Consider the following 26,412-nt stretch of genomic DNA (forward strand, 5'->3'; position numbering starts at 1 on the left):
TCCTTCCTGTTCAGTTCATAGCCACATATCCCAGTATCCCACTGATCTCTGAAATTTGTTCAAGTTTCACAATGCCCATTATGGGCTATATGTTCAAAAGAACTCAGGCTCACTTTTGGACATCTTAATGAATGGCCAGATTTTCAGTAGTGCGCAATGCTAAACAGCTCCCACTGGCAAGAACGGGAACTGAGTGCTGAGGTCTTTCGAAATGTGATCACGTATCAAGCTCCATTGCCAGGTATTCTAGTTTGCTTTCCCACCTACTCCCATCCTTGTAAGTTTCTTGCATTGGCATATAAACATTTATAGATTTATTTTTGGCCATGTGCTATTTTTATTTTGCTCTTTAGTCTGACATCCTGTTACTTTTCTAGGATTTACCTCTGCCATTGCAACATGTCCCAGCACCAGTTCACCTGTAATTTCTGCCCTATTCTTTTATGTATACAGAGATACCGCTCCCTCTACACAGCCTTTCCACTACCATAGCCATGCATCTGGGTTTCCACTGATGGAAACTTATAGACTCTGGCCCTATGCACACAGATTGCTGTGTATCAAATAAGTGCACCAATTCTGTCCCTAACTCTCAATAGCTCAATACTTGTTCTGTTATTAAAGAGCTAAATTCTGTCAGGAGCAGCTCAAGGTGTTGTAACTGCTCAGAGCTTAGTAGCTACTAACACAGAGATGTGAATAATCATCAAATCTCTGGTATGTCAAAGCAAAATCTGTAATTAGATATTGTCATGATTTGAATAAATGCTTCTTTACGCATTGTAGGAGTGAAATTGGGGAGAGGATGTCATTAAAGGAACATTCTGTGTCAATAAAAATAGGGAATCACTTGAGCTAGAATGACAATCATTTTGTGGAGAGCACTCTCATTTTCATTTTCAAATGAACAAAATTAGGCAGCAGAGCCAGTCAGATGCATATTGGCTGCCTTATGTGTACAGTTGTGAGCTTGCTGAGAGGCTTGGTGGTGGCAATATGTTTAGAAGGAGCCCAGGCGTGCACAGTAGCACACTGTTTCAAATCATCAGTCTCTTTCCCTTTTTCAAGATAATGACAACTTGCCATATAATCAGCAGCTACTAGAAAAACAACAACACTTTGTTTTCAATTTCAAGTAAAGCAGAGAGTCAGAATGGAAAGAAGCAGATTAGATACAATCAGTTAGTAAAACAGACAAAGCGCTTTAGAGTTTGAAGGTTATAGTATATTGGAGCTCTTGACTTGAAAACCTGCCCCTGAACATTTCTACAAGCAGAGCCCTTACTTTTCATAAGCACTTTAAACAACAGCCTGGGTGCCAGATGTGCACTTGGTTCAAGAAAACAACAAAACAAATCTAGAGGCTCATGCAGCCACACCGGGCCTGCAGATGGGGCTTACTGAATGCATATTCTCTTATATGAGAGTGAACTAGGAGTTTGTAAAATGTGCGCCTTTTTCCCAGAAAGCCTCAATCCAGCAAACTGTTCCATGTGGGCAGACTCCACTGAAATCAATGAGTCAAAGAGGTCTCCCCCTGGAGAGCTCATTGCTGGATCAGGGCCCAAAGTATAACCTAATCAGTGATGAGGGTACTTTAACTTCCTGTGATGAAGTAACATTTATTTTATGTGGGGACGAATCATATTCATAGTGCTAATTCTGTTCGCTGAGATACTATACTGCATCAGTGCTCAGTTCAGAGGTGGGGGCAGAATGGTACCCACGCTTCTCACTGATTGGAAACAGGACCTGGGGAACAGCAGGTATGAGTGGAACTCATCACTTTTTTGTTTCCCAATCCAAGCACTGTATCACAGGAAAAGTCATGGTTTATTGGGGGGGTTTCCCCTCCAGACTCAGGGTAGCAAGAAAAATAATTAACAAGAGGGTAAGAGACCAATCATCTCTCCACCTTACTTTATGCCCTCATGATGAGCTGCTTTTCCTGATACACCAGTGAGAGTCTGTCTACCCTTTCTGGGAGAGTCACTCTCAGCTGTAGTGTAGACATACCCCGAGTATATTATTTTCACTAATTTTTCATACTACTGAATGGGATAAAGGGATGAGATATAACATCTTCCAGCCACCTTACCAAATATCTCCTAATAATTAAGAATTAATAAAACATTACAGCATTTAGAGGTTTGACATAGACCCCAGTTTAAATCTCTAGCACAAGCCACAAAAGAGAAAGATCTTGCCATTATTCCAGCACATCCAGGAAATACAAGAAGATAACTCAGAAGGAGAAATAATTTGCACATCCTCACTATGGGCCATACTGTGACAACCTTACTCACAGCAGTGAGAAGTTGTGGATTCACAATCACTATGTCAGGGAATTCTCACTGATTCTGCATGATTCCCTTACTGAAAGAATTACTTCAACTGCAGTGTCACTTGCACCAGATACATGGCCCAAATCATTGTGGAGGTGAGTCAGAGCAGGGATTAATAATGCTATCATTTGCATCACTTTGCATTTAAAACATATTCCTGCTATGACACTGCACCATAAATATCTAGCAAAAACAGATCAGCTTTATTTTATTACCTGACTTTCTTCATGGTTTTTCCCATTTTCTAGTTTTGCAATGGTTTTGGGCTTTCTTAATTTTAAGTTGCCCATTCCAACCCGTAGTGTGCAGTCATGGGCTGTCTGTTCCACGTGCTGCTGGGTGTCTTGTAATGCTGGCTGGCTGTCCTCTAAGACTGTAGTATTGTTGGGATAGTTTTCTTTGTTGTTTTCATCTCTAGAAGAAAATAAAACCAAAAGGTGTAAGGCAGGATTTTAGCCATCTCTCAGAACAATACTGAGGAGGACTGGTGCCAAAGTCTCAGTTTTGATATGTTAGCATTGCCAGGGTAAGGACATATACGAGCTAAACATTGTGTACATTAATAAAACAAGTCTCCATTATAGTCTGGAGTTTATTATCAGACCATATGCTAAATGCATTAGTACACATTTGTATACAGAGTAACTTAAGCAACTGTAATTTAGGTGCCTGTAAACTATGTGGCCTCAGTGAGGCCTGAGCTACACTACAAAGGTAAGTCGACATAAGTTGCCTTTCACTGACCTAGTTGTGCATACATCTATATTCAAATGTGTTTCTCGCTGATGTAAGCATCCTGTTCCAGCAACACAGTAACACCAGCTCCCCAAATGGCTTTGAGCCATGGTCGATCTACTGCGCTCGACATAGTGTGAGTGCAGACACCGTGATCTATGCCAACCCTAGCAGTCGTCCAGAAGCTGTGCCACAATGCCTGACACTGACCGCTATAGCCCTGTGGTCCTGGGGAGCAGAAGCCAGCCCCCCTCCCTTTATAAACCCTGCATATTTTTGAAATGCCTTTTCCCGATTGCCCAACTCGACATGCACATCTAGCAGCTCGACATGCACATCTAGCAGCTCTTCCTTCTTGTGTGCAACTGCCCAACTGACCATGCTGACGCCACGCCATGCTTTAGATGAACATCTAGGCCTGTGGGGAGAAGAGGCTGTGCAAGCATAGCTACGGAGTAGTTGTAGAAACATGGACATCGACAGGCAGCGAAGGGGCACATCAGGGATCAGCAGCAAGGCTGTGTAAAAGCAAAGGAACTGCAGCAGGCCTGCCAGAAGGCCAGGGAGCTCAAAAGTCGATTTGGTGCCACAGACCTGCTGTTTTTAAAATGATCTGCATACTTGGCAGAGACCCCACCAGCATCCCACAGCGTGACGTGGATCCCTCCAATGAGCCCAAGACACAGACCCCTTGTTGTGAATGGCAAGGAGGAGGAAGATGGGGGACAAGCAACTGTGGGGTCCAGCTATGCTGTGAGCCAGAATCTGCCCAAGACTCCACACAGTCCAGTAACTTCCTATGGGTGAGCCCTATTCAGGGGAAGGAACTTCAGGTAAGCATATGCAGGCATTTCCCATTGTAATGTTGAAATGTCAAGTTGGTGCCTGACCCCAGCATAGCAGGACACAGGTATTGACTTATACTAGAAGAGGTAACAATATAACTAAGAGAGGCGGAGCTGTTATTTGCTGTCATTCCCTGCAGAGTTAGCTGGGCTGCCCATGAGCAGTACTTGGTTTATAGACACAGGTATGTGCCTTGAATTCTCCTGAGAGAGATCTTGTTGCAACTTTCTTGGAGGTACTCTGCAATCTTCTTCTGAAGGTTTCTAGTATTGACAGCCTTATTGCTCCGTGATAGGACACGTTCCCACACCGGTCTCTGTTGACTTCATCAGGTACCACTGCAGTAAACAGGCTAGCAGAGTATGGGTCCAGGTGGCTTAGGAACACAAGTAGCTGTTGTGCTCTCTATGCCTTCGTTACCCTCAGGAGTGAGATAGCTAAAATCACCATCACCTGGGAAGAACAGCACTGATGCTCACTACCATTAACATGCACTCATATACATAGAAATAGGGCCAAAATTTTACTGTTGCATGCCACCAAACAATTCTTTCCTCATATCCCCCCCTTCCCTACACCTGCCCTTGGCCATACTCACCATGGCTGGGATTGGATAGCCATGTCGTGCACAGGTGCTCCAAGGCGGAAGTAGCAATAAGCATGTCTTGTTTAAAATGTTAGGGAGAGAAAGGGAAGGAAGTTCTGAAACTTAACTTGTGCTTTCTGCTGTCACTATACAAACAATGAAACCTCTGTGTGTTTATCCATAGATGCTGCCAGTGTATTCCTCCATACCCACAGATTGCCTGACCATGATAAGGAGGAGAAAGAAGAGGACACAGGAGGAGATGTTCATCAAGATCATGCAAACCAGTGCTGCATTGGACCGTGAACAGAGTACTTGGTGGGTGAACATTGCAGACAGCCTGGAGAAAGAAAGAGCAGACAGAAGAAAGGCCCAGGAGTCCCAGCAGAAAAAGGACAGGGAGCACATCAAGGGACAGTAGGAAAACCATAGCTTGTGAGAGTCACAGTTGCTGTATGGGTAGCCAAAATGGACTGAAATGGACATGAATGTTCTGTCCCCTTATTAAGTTCTGTTCCATTAATTTATTTTAGAAGTTTTTATTGAATGTCTTTTTAATTGCACTTTTTTTGCACTGGTTTTGTTATGTAATAAAAATCTATTTTTGGTAAATAATTGATCTGTATTATTTCATAACATATGCTGAAGAATGCATAGCACTACTGAAAGCTCCCACTACCTGTTATTGTAGAGGTCAAAAAACTCATAGGATCAGTGACAAACATAGTGTAATAATTATAAATTCACAGCAAGCACCATATAATTAATAGGCATTAATGCATTAATAGTGCATTGCTGAGGCTGACTGCTAAAGTGCTCTTTCAAGGCCTCCCCTGATTGTACAGCTCCGCATTGAGCTCTAATAGCCTTTGTGGCTGGCTGTGCAAACTCAGGGGACAGACACTCCATCTCCACCATGGCAGCAATTTTTCCCCCTTTGTTTCACAGATATTATGCAGGACACAACAGGTACCTATAACCACTGTTTTTTTTCTCTTGCAGAAATCCAGTCTTGTGCATAAACACCACCAGCATCCCTTCAGCCACCAAAATACATTCAGCTGCCATTCTGCCCCTGCTGAGCTGGTAGCTGAATCTTTCCTTGGTGTTGTTCAGGTGGCTGGTGTATGACTTCATAAGCCAAGGAAGCAAGGGATAGACTGGGTCCTCCAGGATCACTACTGGCTTTTATCATCACCAACGGTAATCTGCTGGTCATGAAAAAATGTCCCTGCTTGCAGCTTTCTGAACAGTCCTATGTTCACAAAGATGTGTGTGTAATGAACCTTCCCTGACCAGTCCACACTGATGTCAGTGAAGCATCCCTGGTGATCCACAAGGGTTGCATAACCATAGAAAAGTAGCCCTTTCTGTTGAAGTACTCTGGGGCAAGGTGGTCTGTTGCCAAAATAGGGATACACGTGATATCTATTGCACCACCGCAGTTTGGGAGCCCCACTATATCACGTACATTACTGAGAGTCACAGTCTTGCGTAGCACGACACAATTAATGGCCCTGCATACTTGCATGACATGTGGATTTTCCAACTCCAAAATGGTTTCCTACTGACTGGCAGCAATTGGGAGTTGCAAGTTTCCACAGTGCAATCGCCACTCGCTTGTCAACTGTCAGTGCATCTTATTCTGGTATCCCTGCACTAGAGCTGGGAAGAGCTCAGCATCCAGGTCCAGGAACGTAGCCTTTCACATCTGAATATTCTAGAGCTACTGCTGATCATCCTGAACCTGCATTACAATGCATTCTCAGCAGTCAGAGATCGTTTCTTAGGCCCAGAAGCAGCACTCTACTGTCTGCAGCTTCCCCGTGAATGCCACCAACAACCTTGAATTGGTTCTTGCTATGTCCCACAGCAATCTATCCTCCACAAAATTGTCATGTCCCCCCACTGCTGAGGTTCTTCCTATGGCTCTGCAAATACCAGAGATCATTCGTCCTGTGTTTGCAGTTCTCATGACAATAGTGCAATAGTGAAGAGTGGTTTAATTAGACCCTGAGACACTCTTGGGAGCTCAGGCTCCATGCTTCTGTCAGAGATGGCAGACAGACAGAAGTGCTGCTGGGTTTTGTGGGATTTTTAAAAAAGGCCTGAAAATTATGGGGTAGGGACGGCATTATAGAATGGAGAAAGCTGATTGATGTGAACTTGACCCCTTGCTCCCAGTCACCCCTATGCAACTCACTTCTGCCCTACTATGCAGTGTCAAAGTTTCCCAAGAGACAGTGCTCCAGATGGTGGTGAGTTGCACACTAAGATACCGCACATTGACCCAAGTACTCCTGATGAGTACATGCAAAGCCAACACAAGGAGCCAAGTGCACATGCATGAGTGATATACTAACTGTGGCAGCTTTATGCCAACGTAACTTGCATCAACCAATGTTTGTAGCATAGACATGGCCTTAGAGATGCTACTTTTTGCCTTCCCTACGAAAAGTCAAAAGCATCTTTTCCCATATAATCACCTAATGCCACAGGCTTCGGAAGCCATTAGTTTAGCAGGGCTGTAGCTCTTCTAGTATTTTGGTCTTTCTTCTCACACAAACCGTTCCTTCCTACATCCATGACCTCTTTCTGCAAACTCCCTTCCCCCTCCTTTCATATCTTCTTGCTCTTTCCACTTAGTTTCTTACCTTTCCTATGGGCTACTAGATTTCCTCCATGTCTATTGAAATAAGGGAGAGAGAAGGGCACATGAAGTAGGATTTGGACAGCCAGAGTAGGCTAGGTTTTGAGCTGAGAGGCGGGAAAGCATGCCAGTCTCATTTTTCCTACCTCGTGGGCTTCCAGACATGTTCCCAGCCATACTGCTGCCCTTCCCTCCACTCCCTCACAGGCAGTCATTGTCACTCCCTAGAGGAAGGCATCCACCACTCACACTCCTTTCCCCCACCCCAACCCCGTATCTTAGTCCAGAAAAAAAATGAGATAAGGTTGGTAGTTTGTGGGAGGCAGCTGGATAAGTTGGTGAAAATTATATCAGAATCCCGATTGCAGGAAAGGGTTACCATGCAGAACAGCAACTCACAGTCTCGGTGGTTTAATTAGACCCTGGGACACTCTTGAGAGCTCAGGTAAAAGCTGGGGCTAGGACAGAAGTCTTCCATCTTTGGCAAGCAGAGTACAACCTTTCCACCCAGATGCAGACTTTGCTGTAGTTATCCATGCCTTTGTTACTTCGAGGTTAGACTCCTTTAATATACTCTGTATAGAACTACACATCAAAACCATTCGGAAATTTAAGCTAGTGAGAGAGTAGGGCTGCCCACTTATTAAGCAGTGCATCATGAGAGAATAGGTTACTGGCCATGCTCTGTACTCTACACTGGCTGCCAGTTTTCAGATAGAAGCCAGGATGTCAGTTTTAACCAATAAAGCCCTAGGATCTGTGACCTGACTACCTGCGAGATCACCTCTTTCCCTGTCTGAACTCCCAGAGCTGAGATTATCAGAGATGCTTCAGTTGGAGCCCCTCAGGAGTTTAATAGAGAGTAGTCTGTTGACACAGCGTTCTCTGTGTTGGGACCCCAGCTAATGAACCAGCTTTTCCCTGCTTGGCTCACTAGAGCCCGGATGTGTTAACCTTGTAGGCACAGTGCGAACCCCAACTTTTCCCCCAGGGAAATGGGTTGTGGATAGAAAGTTTGGTCCAGGGTAGCTATTATTGTTACTGGGTGGATTGCTCTCTCTTGTATGGACAGTTCTATAAATATATTGAAATACAGTTGGTTTTAAATTGTCTAAATTTTAAATTGTCTGGAATGTTAAGCTGTGTTGTCCAAAAGCAGAAATACACAAATATACCGTGGGTGATTTTCATCTCAAAAATACTTAAACTAAACTATTCTGTAATTTAGAAGATTTTTTATTCACAGCGATGATGTTCCTTGAGTTTTTGGGTACCATTAACAGATGATCCCTGATAGATGGGGATGAAAGAGAAAAGTCAGATCCCTTGCCAAGGGTTTTCAGATAAGATATAGAGTAAATACCTGTGGATGGAGTTTGCTGCTTGGTCTTCATGTACAGACTCTGTATCCTCTTCACACCTTGAAAATGGATATAAAATCATTATTCACTTTCTGCCAGTTGTACACTTTATCTTTTCAGTAACAAAACTGGTCAGTTTGAAGTGACACGTACAATTATCTAAACATTCCTCTTTCTCAAGCTTTAACTGAAGTCAATTCATAGCATAGTTTCTCTGTTTGCAAAGTTTGTTGTGATATTTTAAAATCTGATTTTCTACAGAATTAGATACACCATTTGCTCTCTCTCCTTTGTCTTACTAGAAATAAAATGCAGCTTCTACTGTAAAAATTGTAGAAAATAAAGGAGACATCCTCCTTTTTAATTGCTAATAGCCTACTTTGCTCAAAGTATTATAAACAGTAATTAACACACAGTGCAGTTTTTCCTCCAAGACCTATTAAAGAAATTAACAGTTGTAGAGCAGTTGGCCTTTGTAATGCTACTGGAAAAAAATCCCAGTATAAATTAAATTACTGAGGTGAAAAATAATCCAAAACATTGAGATCAAATCTCAATAGAATTAAGTATTCCTAAAGCAAAACTAGCATAATAAGGAGAAAATGCCGAAAAAACAGTTAAAAACAGTTAAATACCCAACTGTTGACCAGAGATTCAGAATGACATCAAGTATAGATTAACTTTGCAATGCTCAGTGCAAGACAATCTGCTGATCCAAACTGCAATGCACAATGGGGGCTTCTCTTCCCATCTAGACCCTGATATAAAGAAGATTCTACCTTCCATTCTATTAATTCTGGACAAATGTTTGCCCCTCCCACCCCCCCCACTCCCTTCTCCTCACCCTCTGCTCATACTCACACTGCACAAACACTTAACAGGCCTGGATTACTTGATGCTAGCTGGCAGAAGAATCTATTCATTATGTGGGAAGCAACCTGTAATTCAATTGATTAATTAATTATTGACGAAAGCCGCCTGGCTCTGGAAAGAACACGTTAAATGATAAACGTGTATCCCTGCATGGCAATTTGATGGTAAGATTTTACTATGCTCCTCTCCCTGCCAGTCTTCTGCTGGTATCTTTATCAACAGGCAAGCTGATGATGAAATTATTTAAAGGGATACTCTCTCAAGCTGTTTACACTTCCTGCATTGACCTACCTATTTTTTAGAGGGGGGGCGAGAGGGGGAGGAGTTAATAAACGCACCCACTGAGGATGCCTTGAGTGCATTTCTTTTAAAAGGAAAAAATATTTTTTCTCTTTAAAATTACTGAGCGCCTTTGTTTGGGCATGAGTATGACCCCCATGCTTGGATTCTGCCTATAGAACTGCAGACAAGGAAGAGAAGCAATGTATACTGAGTAATACATTGCAGTTGCAGAAACAGTTCCAATGGCAAGCCTCTCCATAGAGCTCCTGTTGTCAGAGGAGTATTGCCTCCTCTATTCTCCTATGGTTTGATACTGGTAGGGGAGTGGCCCTGAGAGCCACTCTCCAGCTAACCAGTGTTAAAGGGAGAAAGCCACTTGCCAGAAGAAATCTTCATCTAAAATTGGGAAGGGAAAAATCAGTTGGAAAATTTGGGGATAGGAGTTGGGAACTTAGAAGGGGAAAATCAGGGAAAGGAAAGAGATGGGAGAACACAAGGAGAGGAGATAGAGAGGAATAATGTTCCTTGACAGAGGTGGAATGGCCCTGCTAATCAGCCCAGTGAAGACACCAGAAGGGAGCAGAATGCCACCAAAGCTCCCCACAGGAGACTAAAATAAGTGAGAGGCCTGGACCGGTTTAGGAGAGGAGCAATTATTGGGTGGGGAGGTTGTGTGGCTTGGCTGGGGCATATCTGAATCAATTAAGAATGCCAGTAGATAGGGTTTCCACCCTGCTTTGAATAGAAGCTCTACAGTGGCCTGGTTTCGCCATTCCAAGCTAAGCTTGTAACGGGAACAGAGACCCAGAGGAAAAGGTAGCTTTATACCATCTTTACATTTCTCCTGTTCTGGTGGCCAATTTGAGCTGCTCTTACTCATACCTGGCTCTCTGTGGCTCTAAGGGACCACTCTGACAGCCAAGAATAGTCAGAGCATGTAGGCACTCGTGGCCATGGCTCTCTTCACCAGGAACATCCCCTACATGAAGGGACTGTGAGAGATGCAGCATACATACATCAACTGAACGCCCTGGGGATTCTCCCCTCTACTAAGCAAATCCCCTGTGTGTTGGTTCCACCGAGTTTGCTCAGGGGTGATCCTGTGAACTACAGAGCACTGAACTTTACTTCAGTACAGGTAATTGGTTGAAATAATAAATAAAAACAGAATTATAAGACACCTATGTGAACATTATATGATGAGGACTGTTAATCCAGGGGGACAGTATAGAAATACACAAAATAATGAATAGCATAGAGAAGACAATTGGGTGTTTCTATTTACTCAGCTCATAAGAACAAGGGGGCAATGAAATTAAAAGGTATCAAATTTAAAACTGATAAAAAATGTTGTTTAAAAATAAATACCAAGTTAATCTGTGAAATGCACTGTCACAAGATATTGCTTGAGGCTAAGACCCTAGCAGGATTTTAAAAAGGATTAGTGCATTGCACTACATGGAAAATGAAAATATCCACTGTTACACTATATAGCTTTTTTTTTTTAAGAGCAGGGAGATGTCCCTTAATGGTAGGTTATTCCATTAATGACCTTCATCTGACACATCTGGCACCAGATGATCAGAGACAGCAGAGCTACTAGATGGACAGATCCAATCCAATATGGCAATTCCTATGTACTGTTTTTCCAAAGAATGTGGGATTTAGTGGATGTATTGTGATTTGTTCCTTCTTTGTCCTTTCCGAGGACCTGGAAAGCTGTATCTATTTTGAGGCTATGATATTTAAGACATGCATATAAACCAGAGGTGGGCAAACTACGGCCTGGGGGCCACATCCAGCCCACAGGACCGTCCTGCCCGACCCCTAAGGTCCTAGCCCTGGAGGCTAATCCCCAGCCCCTCCCCTGCTGTTCTCTCCCCCTTGCAGCCACGTCGCCACGCACGCAGTGGGGCTGAAAGCTCCTGCCACTCTGAGTGGCATGGTGCGGTGGTGCGCAGCAGTGGGGGGGGTTGGGTAGGGGGTCCCGGGGGGGCAGTCAGGGGACAGGGAGCAGGGAGAGTTGGATGGGGGTGGGGTCCCAGGGGGCCTGTCAGGGGGTGGGGGTGTGGATAGGTCACGGCAGTCAGGGGACAGGGAGTGGCGGGGGGGGGGTGTCCAAGGAGGGGGCAGTCAGGGAACAAGGAGCAGGGTGGGTTGGATGGGTTGGGGGTTCCGAGGGGGACAGTCAGTGGGCGGGAAGTGGGAGGGGGCAGATAGTGTGCAGGGGTGGAAGCCAGGCTGTTTGTGGGACACAGCCTTCCCTACCCAGCCCGCCATACAGTTTTGCACCCCGATGTGGCCCTTGGGCCAGAAAGTTTGACCACCCCGATATAAACAGTAACTTCTCATTCACCAGATGCACATATAGTCCACAAGGAGACTGGCAGCTCTGGACTTTTGGCTTATCTTGAGAAAGGTCCCTGGAAAAAAGTGAAATTTGATGTTTTATATCAAGGTCCTGTGTACTGTAGGATTCTGGAGCATCTGCCCCTTGCAACAGAAGTGTGCTTCAGAATGTAAGACCAAGATTGGATGCCTAAAGTTAGGTACCTAGATCCTCATTTACTCTGCTAAATAGAAGTGACCTCATTTTCAGAAGTGCGCAGCATGAACAATTTGCACTGAAGTCAATGGGAGCTGTGTGTTCTCAGAACCTCTGAAAATCTGGCATCTTTTATTTCAATGCGTAAGTAGGGATAAAAGCGTCTAACTTTAACACCCAAGTTTGACAATTCTGGCCCAAGCAGGTTTTTTAAAAGAATGTTTCAAGCCCCCAGGGTTTATAAACTTGCTAAAAATAAAGAAGAAAAGGACAAATTCGATGTGAAAACAGGGTTCTGTTTCTACTGTGCTCTAGCAAACTTCTCCAGTGCCCCACACTAAGTGGGATATACCATTTCTCAGATGCCTTTGGACCAAGGACCTGCTATTCCGCCCGGTTGCCACCAGGTCCCACTGCAGTAGTGGCTGCTGTGCACATATACTAGCACTGCCAATAGGGAAAAGGAGGAGGAAGGGTAACGCCAACAGACCCCAGTCGTCGGCGGGCGAGATCAAACCTGAGGCTTTTGGAGCTTAGTGCATGAGCCTCTACCACATGAGCTAAAAGGCAACTGACTATTAGCTTCAGAGTAGCAGCCGTGTTAGTCTGTATTCTCAAAAGAAAAGGAGTACTTGTGGCACCTTAGAGGCTAACACATTTATTTCTGCCACAAGTAGTCCTTTTCTTTGGCTTTTAGCTAAGGCTGTAGAGCAGACTCAACCTCTAAGTGGTCTCGGTGCCACTAGATAGGACAGAACACCACACCCAGGTGGTGTGTGGGTTACATATTTCCCCTAGCTGAGGAAGTGCGTTCCGAGCTTCAGAGACTTCCCAGTTGAAATCCCGGACAAGCCCCTGCTTGTAACGCCGACAAGACCCTGGTCATCGGGATCAAACCTGAGGCCTCTGGAGCTTAGTGCAAGAGCCTCTACTACATGAGCTAAAAGCCAACCAGCTCTTAGCGAAGGCTGTTGCTCAATCAAATCAGTCTCTTCCCCCACCCCCACTAGATGGAACAGAACACCACACCCAGGAGGTGTGTGGCTTACACTGGCACTACAAAGCAGGCCTCTCTGCAATGCTTCCTCTAGATGGTGACAGGAAGCCTGGCAGAGAAAGACTTGCACCATTGGTCCTAGTGGCATGACCAGGGGAAAGGCAAAGATGTGCACAGGCAGGGGGAAGCCCTGAGGCTGAGGAAGAGAAAGGAGCCGTTGAAGGACTGAGGTTGAGAAGGGGTGGGGAAAGTATTAAAAATGTGATGTCCTACTTCGTCCCTCATTTGGAAAGTCCCACATGTTGTCCTTCATTTTAGACCTCACTGTCCCACAATACAGCATTTAAAGGTAGAAATGTATAGTGGCAAAACTAATTAAAAATAATATTAAAAACCATTTTCTGATTTTTTATGCCATTTAATTTCATGCTGATTACTGTAGCACTACTAAAATGGGATAAAATACATACATGAAGCAAAGAGAGAGGTATATAGGAGGTTAAAGGTGTTTGGAATCCCTAGAAAAATGTTACATCCGTTCTTCTCTAGTCAGTTTGACAGCACGTATGGATTGCTCAAACTGAGTTACAACCTCCACTGCTTTCAAAATATCTAATATCCCCTGCAACCTTTTAGCAAACAGCTCACAATCAACTTAGGCTTTTTATTCCCAGCATTTCGGCAATCTGAAATGTACCTTACATGCAAGCTAATCTATAAAATTATCTCCCTTCTGACAAACTGCTGGCCACAATTTAGCTGAGCAGTCTTCTGAAATATAATCAAGTGTGTGTGAAATTTGGGGATAAAATACACAAACAGGGTCACAATGCATATTTTTCAGAGCCAAAAAGAGCTATACTAATGTCAATGAATAATACAGAATAGTCACATCTGAAATTAAAGCATGTTCCTTTAAGGAAAACCAGAAGTATATTTAATTTTTAAATTGTTAATGACATCTCAGTGTTTGTAACTTTACGATGTTTTCTACTGTTCTGCTGTCTGTCCACCTTCTTAAGATAAAAAGCCAAAACATATTTCTTTAAAACCGAAGTGGGGGGAAAGTGCGTGTAAAAAGTTTACTGCATTAATTGCAAAGGGAAACTGCATTCAGATACTGAACCTGTCTAAATAATGTAGTGTTTTGCTCAAAACATGCTTAACGAATATTTTCTGCCAATGCTGACAGTAAGCATAGCCCATGTGCTCTTAGAAAACTGACACTTTTACTTGTCATGATCATCAGAAAGAAGAATTAGCAATATTTTCTCATGAGATGTACAGTATACATACAATCATATATTCAAACACATGTAAGATATATAAGGCAGAAAACAGCAACAAAGATATTCTTTCATAATGCTACCCCATTGCTAATGGATAGTTAACCATATGTAAATATTGTTTTATGTCATATTCAGCATATTTTCAATAAATATTAAAATCACAGAAGACCGTGCACCATAAAATGTTACAAAAAGCTTTTTCACTTTGGAAATAGTATTTAAAATTATTCTCTGCCCTGCTTAACATATTCTTATTTAATGGTACAGGTATATATATTTATTCACTTACTCTGCTAATGCTGTATTGTTGAAGGAATGATCCTGAATGCTGAAACAGAAACAAGAAAACATCAGATAGTCAATAAAGCAGGCAGCCTCCCCAAATGTTTTTCAGTTGCTGGAACACATACGGAAACATGGCATTGCAACACAAGGCTCTGTGTTAGCTCTACATGCACATGCCGTACGCTGGGCTGCTCTGCACATGCTCATAATCAAAGAACCAGAGGGATTAGCCCTGCAACACTCTCAAACCACAAAGCCCATCCAGCATTGCTTTGAATATATGAACACAGGTTGCCAGGAGAGTCTCAGAAAGGGATCAGGCACTCTGCAGTTACAACTATGCTGTTAAATAGCAACTGGGGTTTCTAGCACATTGATACAAGTGTTTGGTATTCTGATTCTTTAAACATTTATTAGCAGGCTGCTCCTTATACACTATGTTGTGTTTATTACTTCAAATAGGGATGACCAATTAAGGTTCTCATGAGACTTTTCTTCAGTTGTCTCTTACAAATTCTGCTGATAGCCAAACTCCAAGGGAAGTTGTGAAAAAAATTAATCTGAATTGGAAGGAAGGGGTGCTAAACGAACAGAGGATTTTTAAATGAGCGGCATGGAAACTGCTTCTGCGAAAGAGGAATGGATAGCAAAATCCAGATTAACCCTGTAGTAAAGTGTCTGCAAACCTGGTTTTATAAATCTAGAGAGGTCAGATCAGGATACAGTTAAATGTGCTGATTCTGAGATAACCTGGAGTTTCCTGTCTACCTGCATCTTAGAAATCTGATAAATATACTGCTAGATCATCCTACAGTAGAAAAATATATTCTTGCTGCTACATGTTTTGCCAAATAATGGAGTATTACGAGCATTCTTGATGTGTGACGATGGTACTGCACAGACTACAGCAAGAAACCAAGCAGAGATTCGGAGGCGGGGCTTCCCACTCACTGAAGCAGCCTGTGCTAGCATGATGTGTGAGCACAGTTCACAATCATGGTTAGCACGAATGAGGATCCAAAGCCACATCAGGACAAGGCAGCTAGAATTCCCCTTCCCTTAAATAATATTGACGTAGTCTCTTATTCTTGTCTCTTCCGAGCTCACTCACCCAATGCATATTGTTTTATAGACTCAAACTTTAAGGCTAGAAGGAACCGTTATGATCTTATAGTCTGGACTCCTGCACATCACAGGCAACAGAGTCTCAAACACCCACTCCTGTAAAAGACCCCTAACCTCTGGCTGAGTTACTGAAGTCCTCAAATCATGATTTAAACACTTTCAGTTACAGATAATCCACCATTTCCTCTAATTCATACCAGCAAGTGATCTGTGCCCTATGTTGCAGAGGCAGGCAAAAAAAACCCAGGGTCCCTTCCAATCTGACCTGGGGGGAAATTCCTTTCTGACCCTATATATGGTGATTAGTTAGACCCTAAAACCCAGCAGCCTGACACCTTGGAAGGCATCCTCTTTAGTAACTCAGAGTTCTCCCTATCTTGTGCCCCATCTCCAGCCGTTGGAGATATTTGCTACTAGCAGCCGCAGACAGGCCACATGCCATTGGCCTCCATCCCCTTATCAAGTTCAGTCTTGAAACCAGTTAGTTTTTTGAACCAACTGCTCCCCTTGGGAGGCCGTTGCAGAACTTCACTCCTTTGATGGTTAGAAATCTTTGTCTAATTTCCAGCCCAAACTTGTTCATGGCCAGTTTATATCCATTTGTTCTAATGCCAATATTGACCCTTAACTTCAATAAGTTCTCTCCCTCCTGGTGTTTATCCTTCTGATGTATTTATAGAATGCAATTGTATCTCCCCTCAGCCTTCTTCTGGTTAGGCTAAGCAAGCCAAGCTCCTTAAGTCTCCTCTCAGAAGATAGGTTTTCCATTCCTCTGATCATCCTACTAGCCCTTCACTGCACTTGTTCCACTTTCAATTAATCTTTCTTAACCATGGGAAACCAGAATTGCACACAGTATTCCAGATGAGGTCTCACCAGTGCCTTGTATAATAGTAATAACACTTCCTTGTCTCTACTGGAAATCTCTCACCTCATGCATCCTAGAATTGCATTAGGTTTTTTCACAGTTGCCTCACATTGATGGCTCATAGTCATCCTGTCATTGACCAATGAACCCAGGTCTTTCTCTGCCACAGTCACTGATAAAACAATAATTTTTGCTATAAACCAGAACGTAAGTACCTAAGTGCATGATCTCGTACCTTGCACCACTACATTTAATTCCATTTCTGTTACTCCAGGTTTCAAGATCATCTTGGCTATGCCATGCTGGCAATACTTCCCAGCTTTGTGTCTTCCACAAATCTTATTAGCACACACTCACTTTTTGTGCCAAATGTGTCCCACTGTATAGGGAGACTTTGGCAAACCAGTAAAGTGCCTAAAACCACTATGGCTTATTGCTAAAAGCAGCCAAGTCAGCAGGCTGTAAATTGGCCATCCAGCAGTCTCAGTTTAACCAAGCGGGGTGGATGCCACAGAGAGGGCAGCTTGACCCCACGTCCTTCCTGATAAGAATTGTGTTGAAGTTGCTGATACATGCATCTTAGAAGAGCAGAATGTGCCCCAGGAATGTCTATTGGGGCCTCAGGGCCGCAAACTCTGGAAAAACCCACACCTGGTTAATTGATAATCAGAAGGAACCTCTCACTTGACCATTGAAACTGCTTACTTAACAAGTTTGCTTTAAGGGACATGTCATTCTATTACTAATGTATAAATAAGGGGGGAAAGTTTGAGGTAGGGGGACTCTTCAGGACTGGACTCTCTCTCTCTGGATGCCTCTTGTGTTTCCCACTGGCAGATGGATTACCGCTGTGCCACTCCAGAGCCACACTCAGCTTTGGTAATTATCAAGGGTTGGGGGTGTTTTACTAACCTGTTGCAGACGTGTGTATAAGTGCTTGAGACTAAGTAAAGTTTAGCTTTAAGTGAAAGCATGCTTGTGTTGTCCTGTTCGTGTCAGCCATCTATCCTGGACGATCGTGTCTCCCCTGATTTATTTCCTGATACCACCTCACACAGAGTAAAAGTTACCAAGAGCTCTGGGTTGAAAGAACCCCAGGTAACACCACAGCAATCTGTCCTCCAAGAAATTGTCAAGTTCCCCAATGATGCCATTCTTCCTACGACTCTGCAAATACCAGAGGATTATGCATTCCGTTCTTGCAACTCTTTTCACAATAGGGCAGAGCTGTGCAGGTTAGATGCTTCTGTCACTGGTGGCAGACAGCAAGGGGTGGTGAGTCACGTGGGTTCTTGGGATTTTTTTTAAAAAGCATGAAAATTATGGGATATAGATGACATTATGTGATGGGGACAGTTGCATGCTGGGAAGTTGACCCCTTGCTCCCAGTCACCCCTGCATGTCTTGTTTCTGCCCCACCACGCATTGCCAAAACTTCCCAAAAGACAGTGTGCTGGCGGCTTGCACACTGGGATAGCTACCATGGTGCTCCACACTGTGTATCAACACAAGCACTCCTGATGAGTGCACACAGTGACAATGCAAAGAACCAAGTATGCAAATGCACAAGTGATATACGAACTGTGGTTTTATGTCAGTGTAACTTGCATCTACCAAAGTTTGTAGTGTAGACACAGCCTTAGATGCTTAGCCACTAGAGTATTACGACTCTCATGATTTTATCACAAGTCTCATGGTATTTGGTGTTTTTCTTAAGGCCCCAGATACTGGAATCAAGGGATTGCATAAGAGTCTCAGGTTTTCTTTTTCTTTTCTTTTTTTTTTAAAGTCGGTTTCTAGGCCTCATGGTTCCAGAGAAAAGTTTGAAAATGTGAAGCTACTGTGACCCTAAGGGCTCAGGCACCAGCAGGCAAAAGAAAAGAACATAAAATGCATTATTTTAAATATTTTAAATTAGATTAATAATCCCATGATTCTTAAATCAATCTCATGGTGTTTGGGGGCCTGACTTGATTTCTGAATGCTTGGCGTTGACAATACTGCTGGTATTTGAATTTAATGTGGGAGCCATTACTTATGGACAGTAAATTGCATCAACAAAAACAAATGCTTGGTTGAGGCAGAGCTAAAAATCAGATCCTATGTATTTCGCAGACATGCTGAAAATGTTTCACAACCTGGGGGGGATGGGCATAAAATGGTCTCGTAAATATAATCTCTGCATTCCTACACACAAATTTAGATCAAATTCCCTGCTGATTCATACCCTAAATAAATCCACTAAAATAAAATGGGATTACATTGCTGTTACTTAAGGCACAATTTGACCTTAATATGGAGTTCTGAGTGATTTTCCTCAAGGAGCATAGTATTCGCAGTGATTTGGATTGGAGGACCCCTACATTGAAAGGCACCATCAAACTGTTTAAATTACTCAAACTATTTTTAATGTCAAACCTCTATTACTAAATTGCTTTCCAGGCATATATTTTACACTGGTTTGTGACTCATTTGCAGGCATAATTTAATTTATTTTGGACTAGAGGATGCTTTTAGCCAGTGTTTCTGGAAAGACTCTCCATGAAAAAGCTACTGCTGTAAAAATCATTTGGTAAAAACTTTCTCTTATAAAACAGGTTATTAAAAAAGAGCCACATTAATAAATACACAGAAGAGAAGGCCTACTATAAGGTGCAAAAAGAAAATGTGTATTTGTGGCACCTTAGAGACTAACCAATTTATTTAGCATAAGCTTTCGTGAGCTACACCTTCATCAGATGAAGTGAGCTGTAGCTCACGAAAGATGAAGTGAGCTGTAGCTCATGAATGCTTATGCTCAAATAAATTGGTTAGTCTCTAAGGTGCCACAAGTACTCATTTTCTTTTTGCGAATACAGACTAACACGGCTGTTATTCTGAAACCTACTATAAGGTGGATGCACAACTGGTTGGAAAACCATACTCAGAGTAATTATCAATGGTTCACAGTCACGCTGGAAGGTTATATTAAGTGGAGTCCCACAGGGATCTGTCCTGGGTCCAATTTTATTCAATATCTGCAGAAATGATTTGGATAGTGGCATTAAGAATACACATATAAAGTTTCCAGAGGATACTAGGCTGGGAGGGGTTACAAGTGCTCTCAAAGACAGGGTTACAATTCAAAATGACCTTGACAAACTGGAGAAATGGTCTGACATAAACGGGATGAAATTCAGTAAGGACAAATGGGCACTTGAGAAGGAATAATTAATTGCACAAATACAAAATGCAAATGACTGCCAAGGAAGGAGTACTTCAGAAAAGGATCTGGGGATTATAGTGGATCAAAACGAAATATAAGTCAACAATATAATACTGTTGCAAAAAAAGTTAACATCATTCTGGGATGTAGCAGCAGGACTGTTTGTAAGCAAGATATGAAAAGGCCTTAACTGGAGTACTGTGTCCAGTTCTGGTCACCACACATCGAGAAGGATGTGGACAAGTTGGAGAAATGATTAAAAAGGTCTAGAACACATGACCTACAAGGATAGATTGAAAAAACTGGGTTTGCTTAGTCTGGAGAAAAGAACATGATGATAGTCTTCAAGTACAAAAAAGTGTTATAAAGCTGTTATAAAGAGGAGGTTGGTAAATTGTTCTTTAGATCCACTGAGGACTGGACAAGAAGTAATGGGCTTAAATTGCAGCAAGGAAAATTTAGGTTAGACATTAGGAAAAGCTTCCTAACTGTAAGGGTAGTTAAGCAACGGAACAAATTACAAAGGGAGTTGTGGAATATCGGTCATTGGTGGTTTTTAAGAACAGGTTAGACAATGCTTAATTTGTAATGAAAGAGATGCTGGGGCTAAAACAATTTGTTTTACATTCATAACTGATGCAGCAAACCCAGAGATGCTGGGGCTACAAACCCCCAAGGCTAGAGGTGCCGGGGCTCAGTCCTGGCAAGCCCTGGCACAAATTAAGCCCCGAGTTAGACAAGCAAATGTCAGGGATGGTCGAGATAATACTTAGTCCTGCCTCAGTACAGGGGACTGGGCTAGATGTCCTACTGAGATCCCTTCCAGACTTACATTTCTATGATTCTAGTGAAAACTGGATCACTAATTGTGTTATGGCTAGGTTTAGGGTTGGGTTGATTATGCTGCACTGTGCCCAGGAGCCACTGTAGGAAGGGAATGTGATTCACAGATTCATAATTCCTTCCCTGATCTCCCCTTGCTCCCAGATGGAAATAACTAACCTCTACTCGTTAGATTTCCTATGGGCTCTGGCTCTCTGCTGGCTCTCCCAATTTCTCTCTGCTCTCCCCCCATCCATGCCCTCCCCCCTGCTCTGGGCATGCAGCCCCTGCTCTTATTCCCCTTTCCCCTCCATATCTGGAACGTCAAAGAGTGGAGCACTAACATGACCACCTAAAATGGTGGGGATTTTATTCTCCATTAGTCCCTTGAATGGCTAGTCACAATCCAAACCTTACTTCCTAATTTTCAGTATAGCCATTTGAATTGTTTTGGTCTGAATTATATACAATGGCAATTCAATGTACTAAAACACAGGTACATTTCACTGCAACATATAGATAAGGCACTGTACCTATCATTCTCAAGCTTTGAGAAAAAAATCTGCTACTGTATATGCAGCTTTGGATTTAAGCACAGAATTCAAGACTTATTTTTAATAACTTCAACTTTTAAAATTATTCATATTCATCTTGTTATTTGCAAGTAAAGTTTTATCTGTGTTGCATTATTTTCAAGCTTTAGACAATTTCGCTGCTCTATATATTTTCGTAAAATCATAATTTTGGAGAGACACATTCTCTCTAAAAAAGCCAACCCTTCCCATTAAATACCCACTATTGATTCCACTACAATTTTGGCAAAATAGTATCAAACCATCTAAAATCTCACATGCTGGCACTCAGAGGATTGGTTTTGGAAATTTTCAAGCAAGTAAGTTTGTGCATTTTGGAGAGATGAGTATTCAAAAATAAAATGAGATTTTACTTCTGAAAATTCATTCATATATTTCTGTCCTATCATAGCTCTAAAACAGCTTTGACTAGAAACTCCATATTTGTTTTATTCTGTTGATCATGATTATTCTGCAGTAACAAATACTAAACACTAGCCCAGAAGCACAAAATATTCATGTGTGCAAGTGCAGAGCTCTGCTTTCTCGATATGCAGCCTCATTTTTATTCTGTTGGTCTTACTTGTTTTCGGGTTGGGAATTATTTAGATATTAACCACACTTTTCATATATTTAATAAAGCCACATGGTCAATGTGCACATTATGAACATTGTTAGTCATCTGTAGGCACTAGAAACACACAGCAGTCCAATGCCTGCTCTGCAAAAAGTACATGGCCCAGGTTGTGATGGAACAAGGGGAGGCAGGGAGACATAGGTGGAGGATAAGGTGGATTCAGTCTGAGAAGAGCAGAACAGGGAAAGCCAATGGAGGTCACATCATCTGAAATGGGAGGGAAGAATGGAAGCATATGGAAACTACAGGTTGTGAGGAGAAGGAATGTATTTCCTTTGTGCTTGGTTTGCAAGGCTGTGGTTGTCAAAGTGACTAACCATGCATCCGCAGACTTTCTAATGGTTTGGTTTCTTCTACAAAGTGGAACCTTACCTTGGAATTTCCAGGATATGATTTTGTGTTTTGAGAAAACTACCATGTTCTCACCACAGATTTTTGCCTGAAGTAAATAATGAAATATTTCAACTTTAAGTCTGTAATAATGACAATTTTGTCCTGGGAATTAAACTCTTTTTTCAGGAACATTTGAAGGAGACATACATATTTACAGGGAAATCTGAATTCCCTGGTGCACTGGGAGAGTTAGTATTTCTCCATTTGGTGATTTGTTGTCAGATGATGCAAAGTACGGCACAGTCCTATAGAGTGTGATTAGCAGTGATTGCAGTGATTAGCAGTCTTTTTTTAAAATCTGATTTTCCTCACAGCCCAAAATTACTCCTACTGAAATGCTGCATAAATGGCAATTACATTTAGCACTCTATTTTATAACATACAACTGTACTGAAGTTAAAAAGAATGCAGAACACTTCAAATGCTCACTAACAGGATGTATGTAATGATGCACTGAAGACAGCTCCCTGGGGCTTCTGGGAGGACCTTATTAAAATCCCATCGTCAAACTAAAGGGAAATTGGAATGATTTCCCTGTCTTTGATGGATCCCCTCCCCTCCTCTGGATTCAAATAATCCCTGCCAGAGTTAATTTATCCCTGAACCTCATAAAAATACTAAAGAGCAAATAATTGCCTTTGGGATGCACTAGGTCTTGCCAAATAGCAGCTTCCAACCCCACATGCTCCTGCAAAGTCTTTACTTCCACTCTTATGTCCCTCAAATCACACTGGTGGGGCACTTTTCTGTACTACACAGTATACTTTTTGTGGACCCAGTGGTGCAGATTTAATATCAGTTTGTTTGCTACCTCCCTCTTTAGTCATGGTTATGACAGAATATATTTGTTTCAATAGAAAACAAATTTGATAGATTCCCCAGTCACTCAAGGTATAAACCAAGCAAAAGCCTTGGGAGCAAGCAATCACACGCCAGTTTTCTGCAGTGATAAATACTGAACACTCTGCCCAGCTGCACAAAACGTTCATATGTGCACCGCTCTGCTTTCTTGATGTGCAGCCTGGCTTTGCAGGGATAATGTTAGAGACATGAGAACATTTTTTAGACAAATTAAACCAAAACACAGTGATTATACAAGGAAGCCAGTTTTGAGCAGTGACTCCAGTTTTCTGTATCTTTGATTCTATCAGTGACCTAATTAGCACATCATGTGAATAGCAGTGGAAGACAGCACTCAGATGCTCTTGCTGTCTCACTTCAAACAAGATACACAGTCAAGCTTTCTGTGTAACCTACATGTGGAGTTGCTGTCATAAAATGATACAGAAATAATCCCATAAAAATTTAGGGGCACATTTTCTCGGGGTGTTTTACTGTCTTCCTTAGTGAACATGAGAAATTATACAGGCACATACTTGAAACTGAACTTTCCATCTGCCAGCTCACCAATATCTGCACACATTTTTTATAATCTAACACCTGCCTGTATGAAAGTATTGGACTTAGAACCGTGCAAGAACCAGAATTCCCATTCTGTGGGAAATTTTCCATTTTCAAAAAAACTTTCATTCCAAATGGAACAAGAAATCAGATACGCAACATATTTCACATGAAGGATATTTTTTTGAAAAAAAAATCTGGTTTGGAAGAACTGAAAATAGAATTTTTTGAAAATTTCTCATTTGAGCTCCTCACCAAGTGGGCTGCTGTAGAGCCTGGGGATGCAGGTGAGCAGGAAACCTGATTTCCATCAAAACATTTGATTTAATTGAATCAGCATTTTCAGAAAGAAATCTGTTTTGTTGCAAAATTTTCAACCAGTTCTAGCTGGAATGGTCCTCCACAGAACAGAATGCCCCCAACAGACTTTGCATAGCAAATTCTAAAGATTGAGCATCCACAGATATTAGAGTAAAATATGCATAAACCTATTTTGTAGAGCAAAAGTCACTGTTTGCAAAGTACATTCCCTAATTAAATTGGTTTAGGTTTCATTAGGTCATTAATGACTTTAGTCCAGAGCATTCTTCCCCTGTGGTTTTTGTTTCAGATCATTCTGCCTGGGGTAGAGTTGAACCATCAACTACTAGAATGGCACAGAAATGGGGGAAGGTGGTATGGAGTCAGCTGCCCAACTCTGCCATACAGGCGGGATGAAATCTCACCTCTGTGTGCGACTTTAAGGTTCACCATCTGGGCCTGTACATTTACATATAAGGTCTTTTGATGTGCACTTTACTAAGCATTTCACATTTTGAAGCAGACATAGTTGCTCTTTGGACATTTACATCCTGAAGTTTGCTTAAGCAGTTTGCAGAGTTTTGGATTGCATATATATTTTATATAACATTTTGTGTACTTAGAGGCCAAAGCTGAAAATGTGTCCTCTAAGAAGCAGCATTTGTACAGTGCCAAGCGCAATAGGGTCCCAGTCCATGACTAGGGCTCCTAGACCTTACATCAATACAAATAAATATAAAAATAACTGCCACAAATTTGAAATGTTGTCACTGGTGATGCAAAAAAATTCTTAGCATTAAACCCAGAAAAATAATGCTTTTTCCTGTATTATTTGGAGCCTTGAATTAACATGCTAAGGAGTCTTGTCTACCTCAAGACTGTGGGAATGGGTCTTTAACCTTGGAAGAGTTAAATATCTCATATAAACAAAGCATCTCCAAAGCATCCCAGTGCACCATACATTGGGTTTCTAGTCAAAACACATTGTGCCAGATAAACAATGGATGCTGGTCAAACCAATAGCCCTAACATGACTGCAGTCATCCCAAAAGGGGCTGTGGTGTGGTCACCGACAGGGAGGCACATATGACAATACTGCTTGTGTGGGAGATACACCAAATTCAAACTGGATTAATGCCATGGTGGCTTAAGCCCAACAACTTTTCTGATTGGATCAGTGCTTTACAAATGGTAAAAGTGCTGTGTGATGTGCCCAGAATGCCTCAGCAGATCAGTACAACATTAGAAAAAAAGATTACTACTTAAGGCAGAAAAGTATTGATCTTTTCCATGACTCATTTAAAGAAATCATCACAGGATGTAGAAATGACCTTTTTGAACCACTCTGTGTGGTTGGATCCTCTGACTGAAGCATCAGTCAGCCCTCTCGCTTCATGTGTGTGTGTGTGTTGGGAAGAGAAGAGGAGAAGGCTGCTCTTCCCAGGTGACGGCCAAGCAGAACATCAGAATATTAAAATTATTCTATCGTCTGTCCAGCATTTGCTGGAAACCACTAGAGCTATTTACATCCCTCTGTTCTCTCCAATGTCTCTGATGGTGAAGGTACAGGTCACACACGCTTTCCTTACACTCTCACTAACATTTGGCTACAGATTTCATAAAAGAGCAAAGAAATTACATTGACATGGAATACCAAAATTATTAATATCTATATAAAATATATTAAATATATTAAAATTGGAAAGCCAAGCAGTCAGAAGTTAAGACATGCCAGAATTAAGGTTGCTCATGCATCTTTAATTTATCTTTATTGTGTGTATGCATTATGATAGTTCTGACCAACATTACAGAAAAATCTGTGCCAGAACCAGGAACAGAAACCATTCTCCACCTGGGGCACAGTCCAGTGCCTTAAACACAAGAGAGTATCCCTTTTCTTCTTGCAATCATCTGATTTATTCATTTGTCATGTACTTAGAAACCATATGGTAAGGATGCCAGATTTAAGTTTGTATCTCAGGTTTTTCCAATATTTTCAAATGCAAAATTGAAAGTAATAGTGAAACTGATAACTCTTAGTCACTCAAGCTCTCAAAAATTGAAGGGTGGAGAGCAAGAAAGAGCGTAAGTAAATCTTGGTATATTATAATTACAACGTTAATGCCTTTGTTTTCAGTGCATTGCACCTTTAAATCTCTACAGAGCCATGCACCCATTTTGTGTTCATTTCAATGCAGACCAGCACAGAGGAGGCATACACACTATGTGCTCTCTCTTGGCTCTTTACTTTTGTTGTTTTATGTTTTGCTGTTCTTTTTATCCAAAATAAAGGTC

The 26,412-nt window shown here is 42.0% G+C and overlaps 1 protein-coding gene across 3 annotated transcripts in view; it reads right to left on the reverse strand.

The window, feature by feature from the left end:
- The window catches only part of FAM13C (family with sequence similarity 13 member C), a 216,625-nt gene that overhangs the window by 82,391 nt on the left and 107,822 nt on the right, over positions 1-26,412 (reverse strand). For 2 of the 3 annotated variants that reach the window (XM_075130810.1, XM_075130808.1), the window contains 3 exons: positions 14,799-14,837; positions 8,526-8,582; positions 2,561-2,759 (listed from right to left, as the gene is read on the reverse strand). In XM_075130810.1, the coding sequence (XP_074986911.1) occupies positions 2,561-2,759; positions 8,526-8,582; positions 14,799-14,837 (295 nt within the window). Of the gene's footprint in view, positions 1-2,560; positions 2,760-8,525; positions 8,583-14,798; positions 14,838-14,919; positions 14,938-26,412 lie in introns of those variants that run through there. The other variant, XM_075130809.1, reaches the window with a different exon arrangement.

This window comes from Caretta caretta, chromosome 7, assembly GCF_965140235.1.
Source record: "Caretta caretta isolate rCarCar2 chromosome 7, rCarCar1.hap1, whole genome shotgun sequence".
NCBI classification, from domain to species: Eukaryota; Metazoa; Chordata; order Testudines; family Cheloniidae; genus Caretta; species Caretta caretta.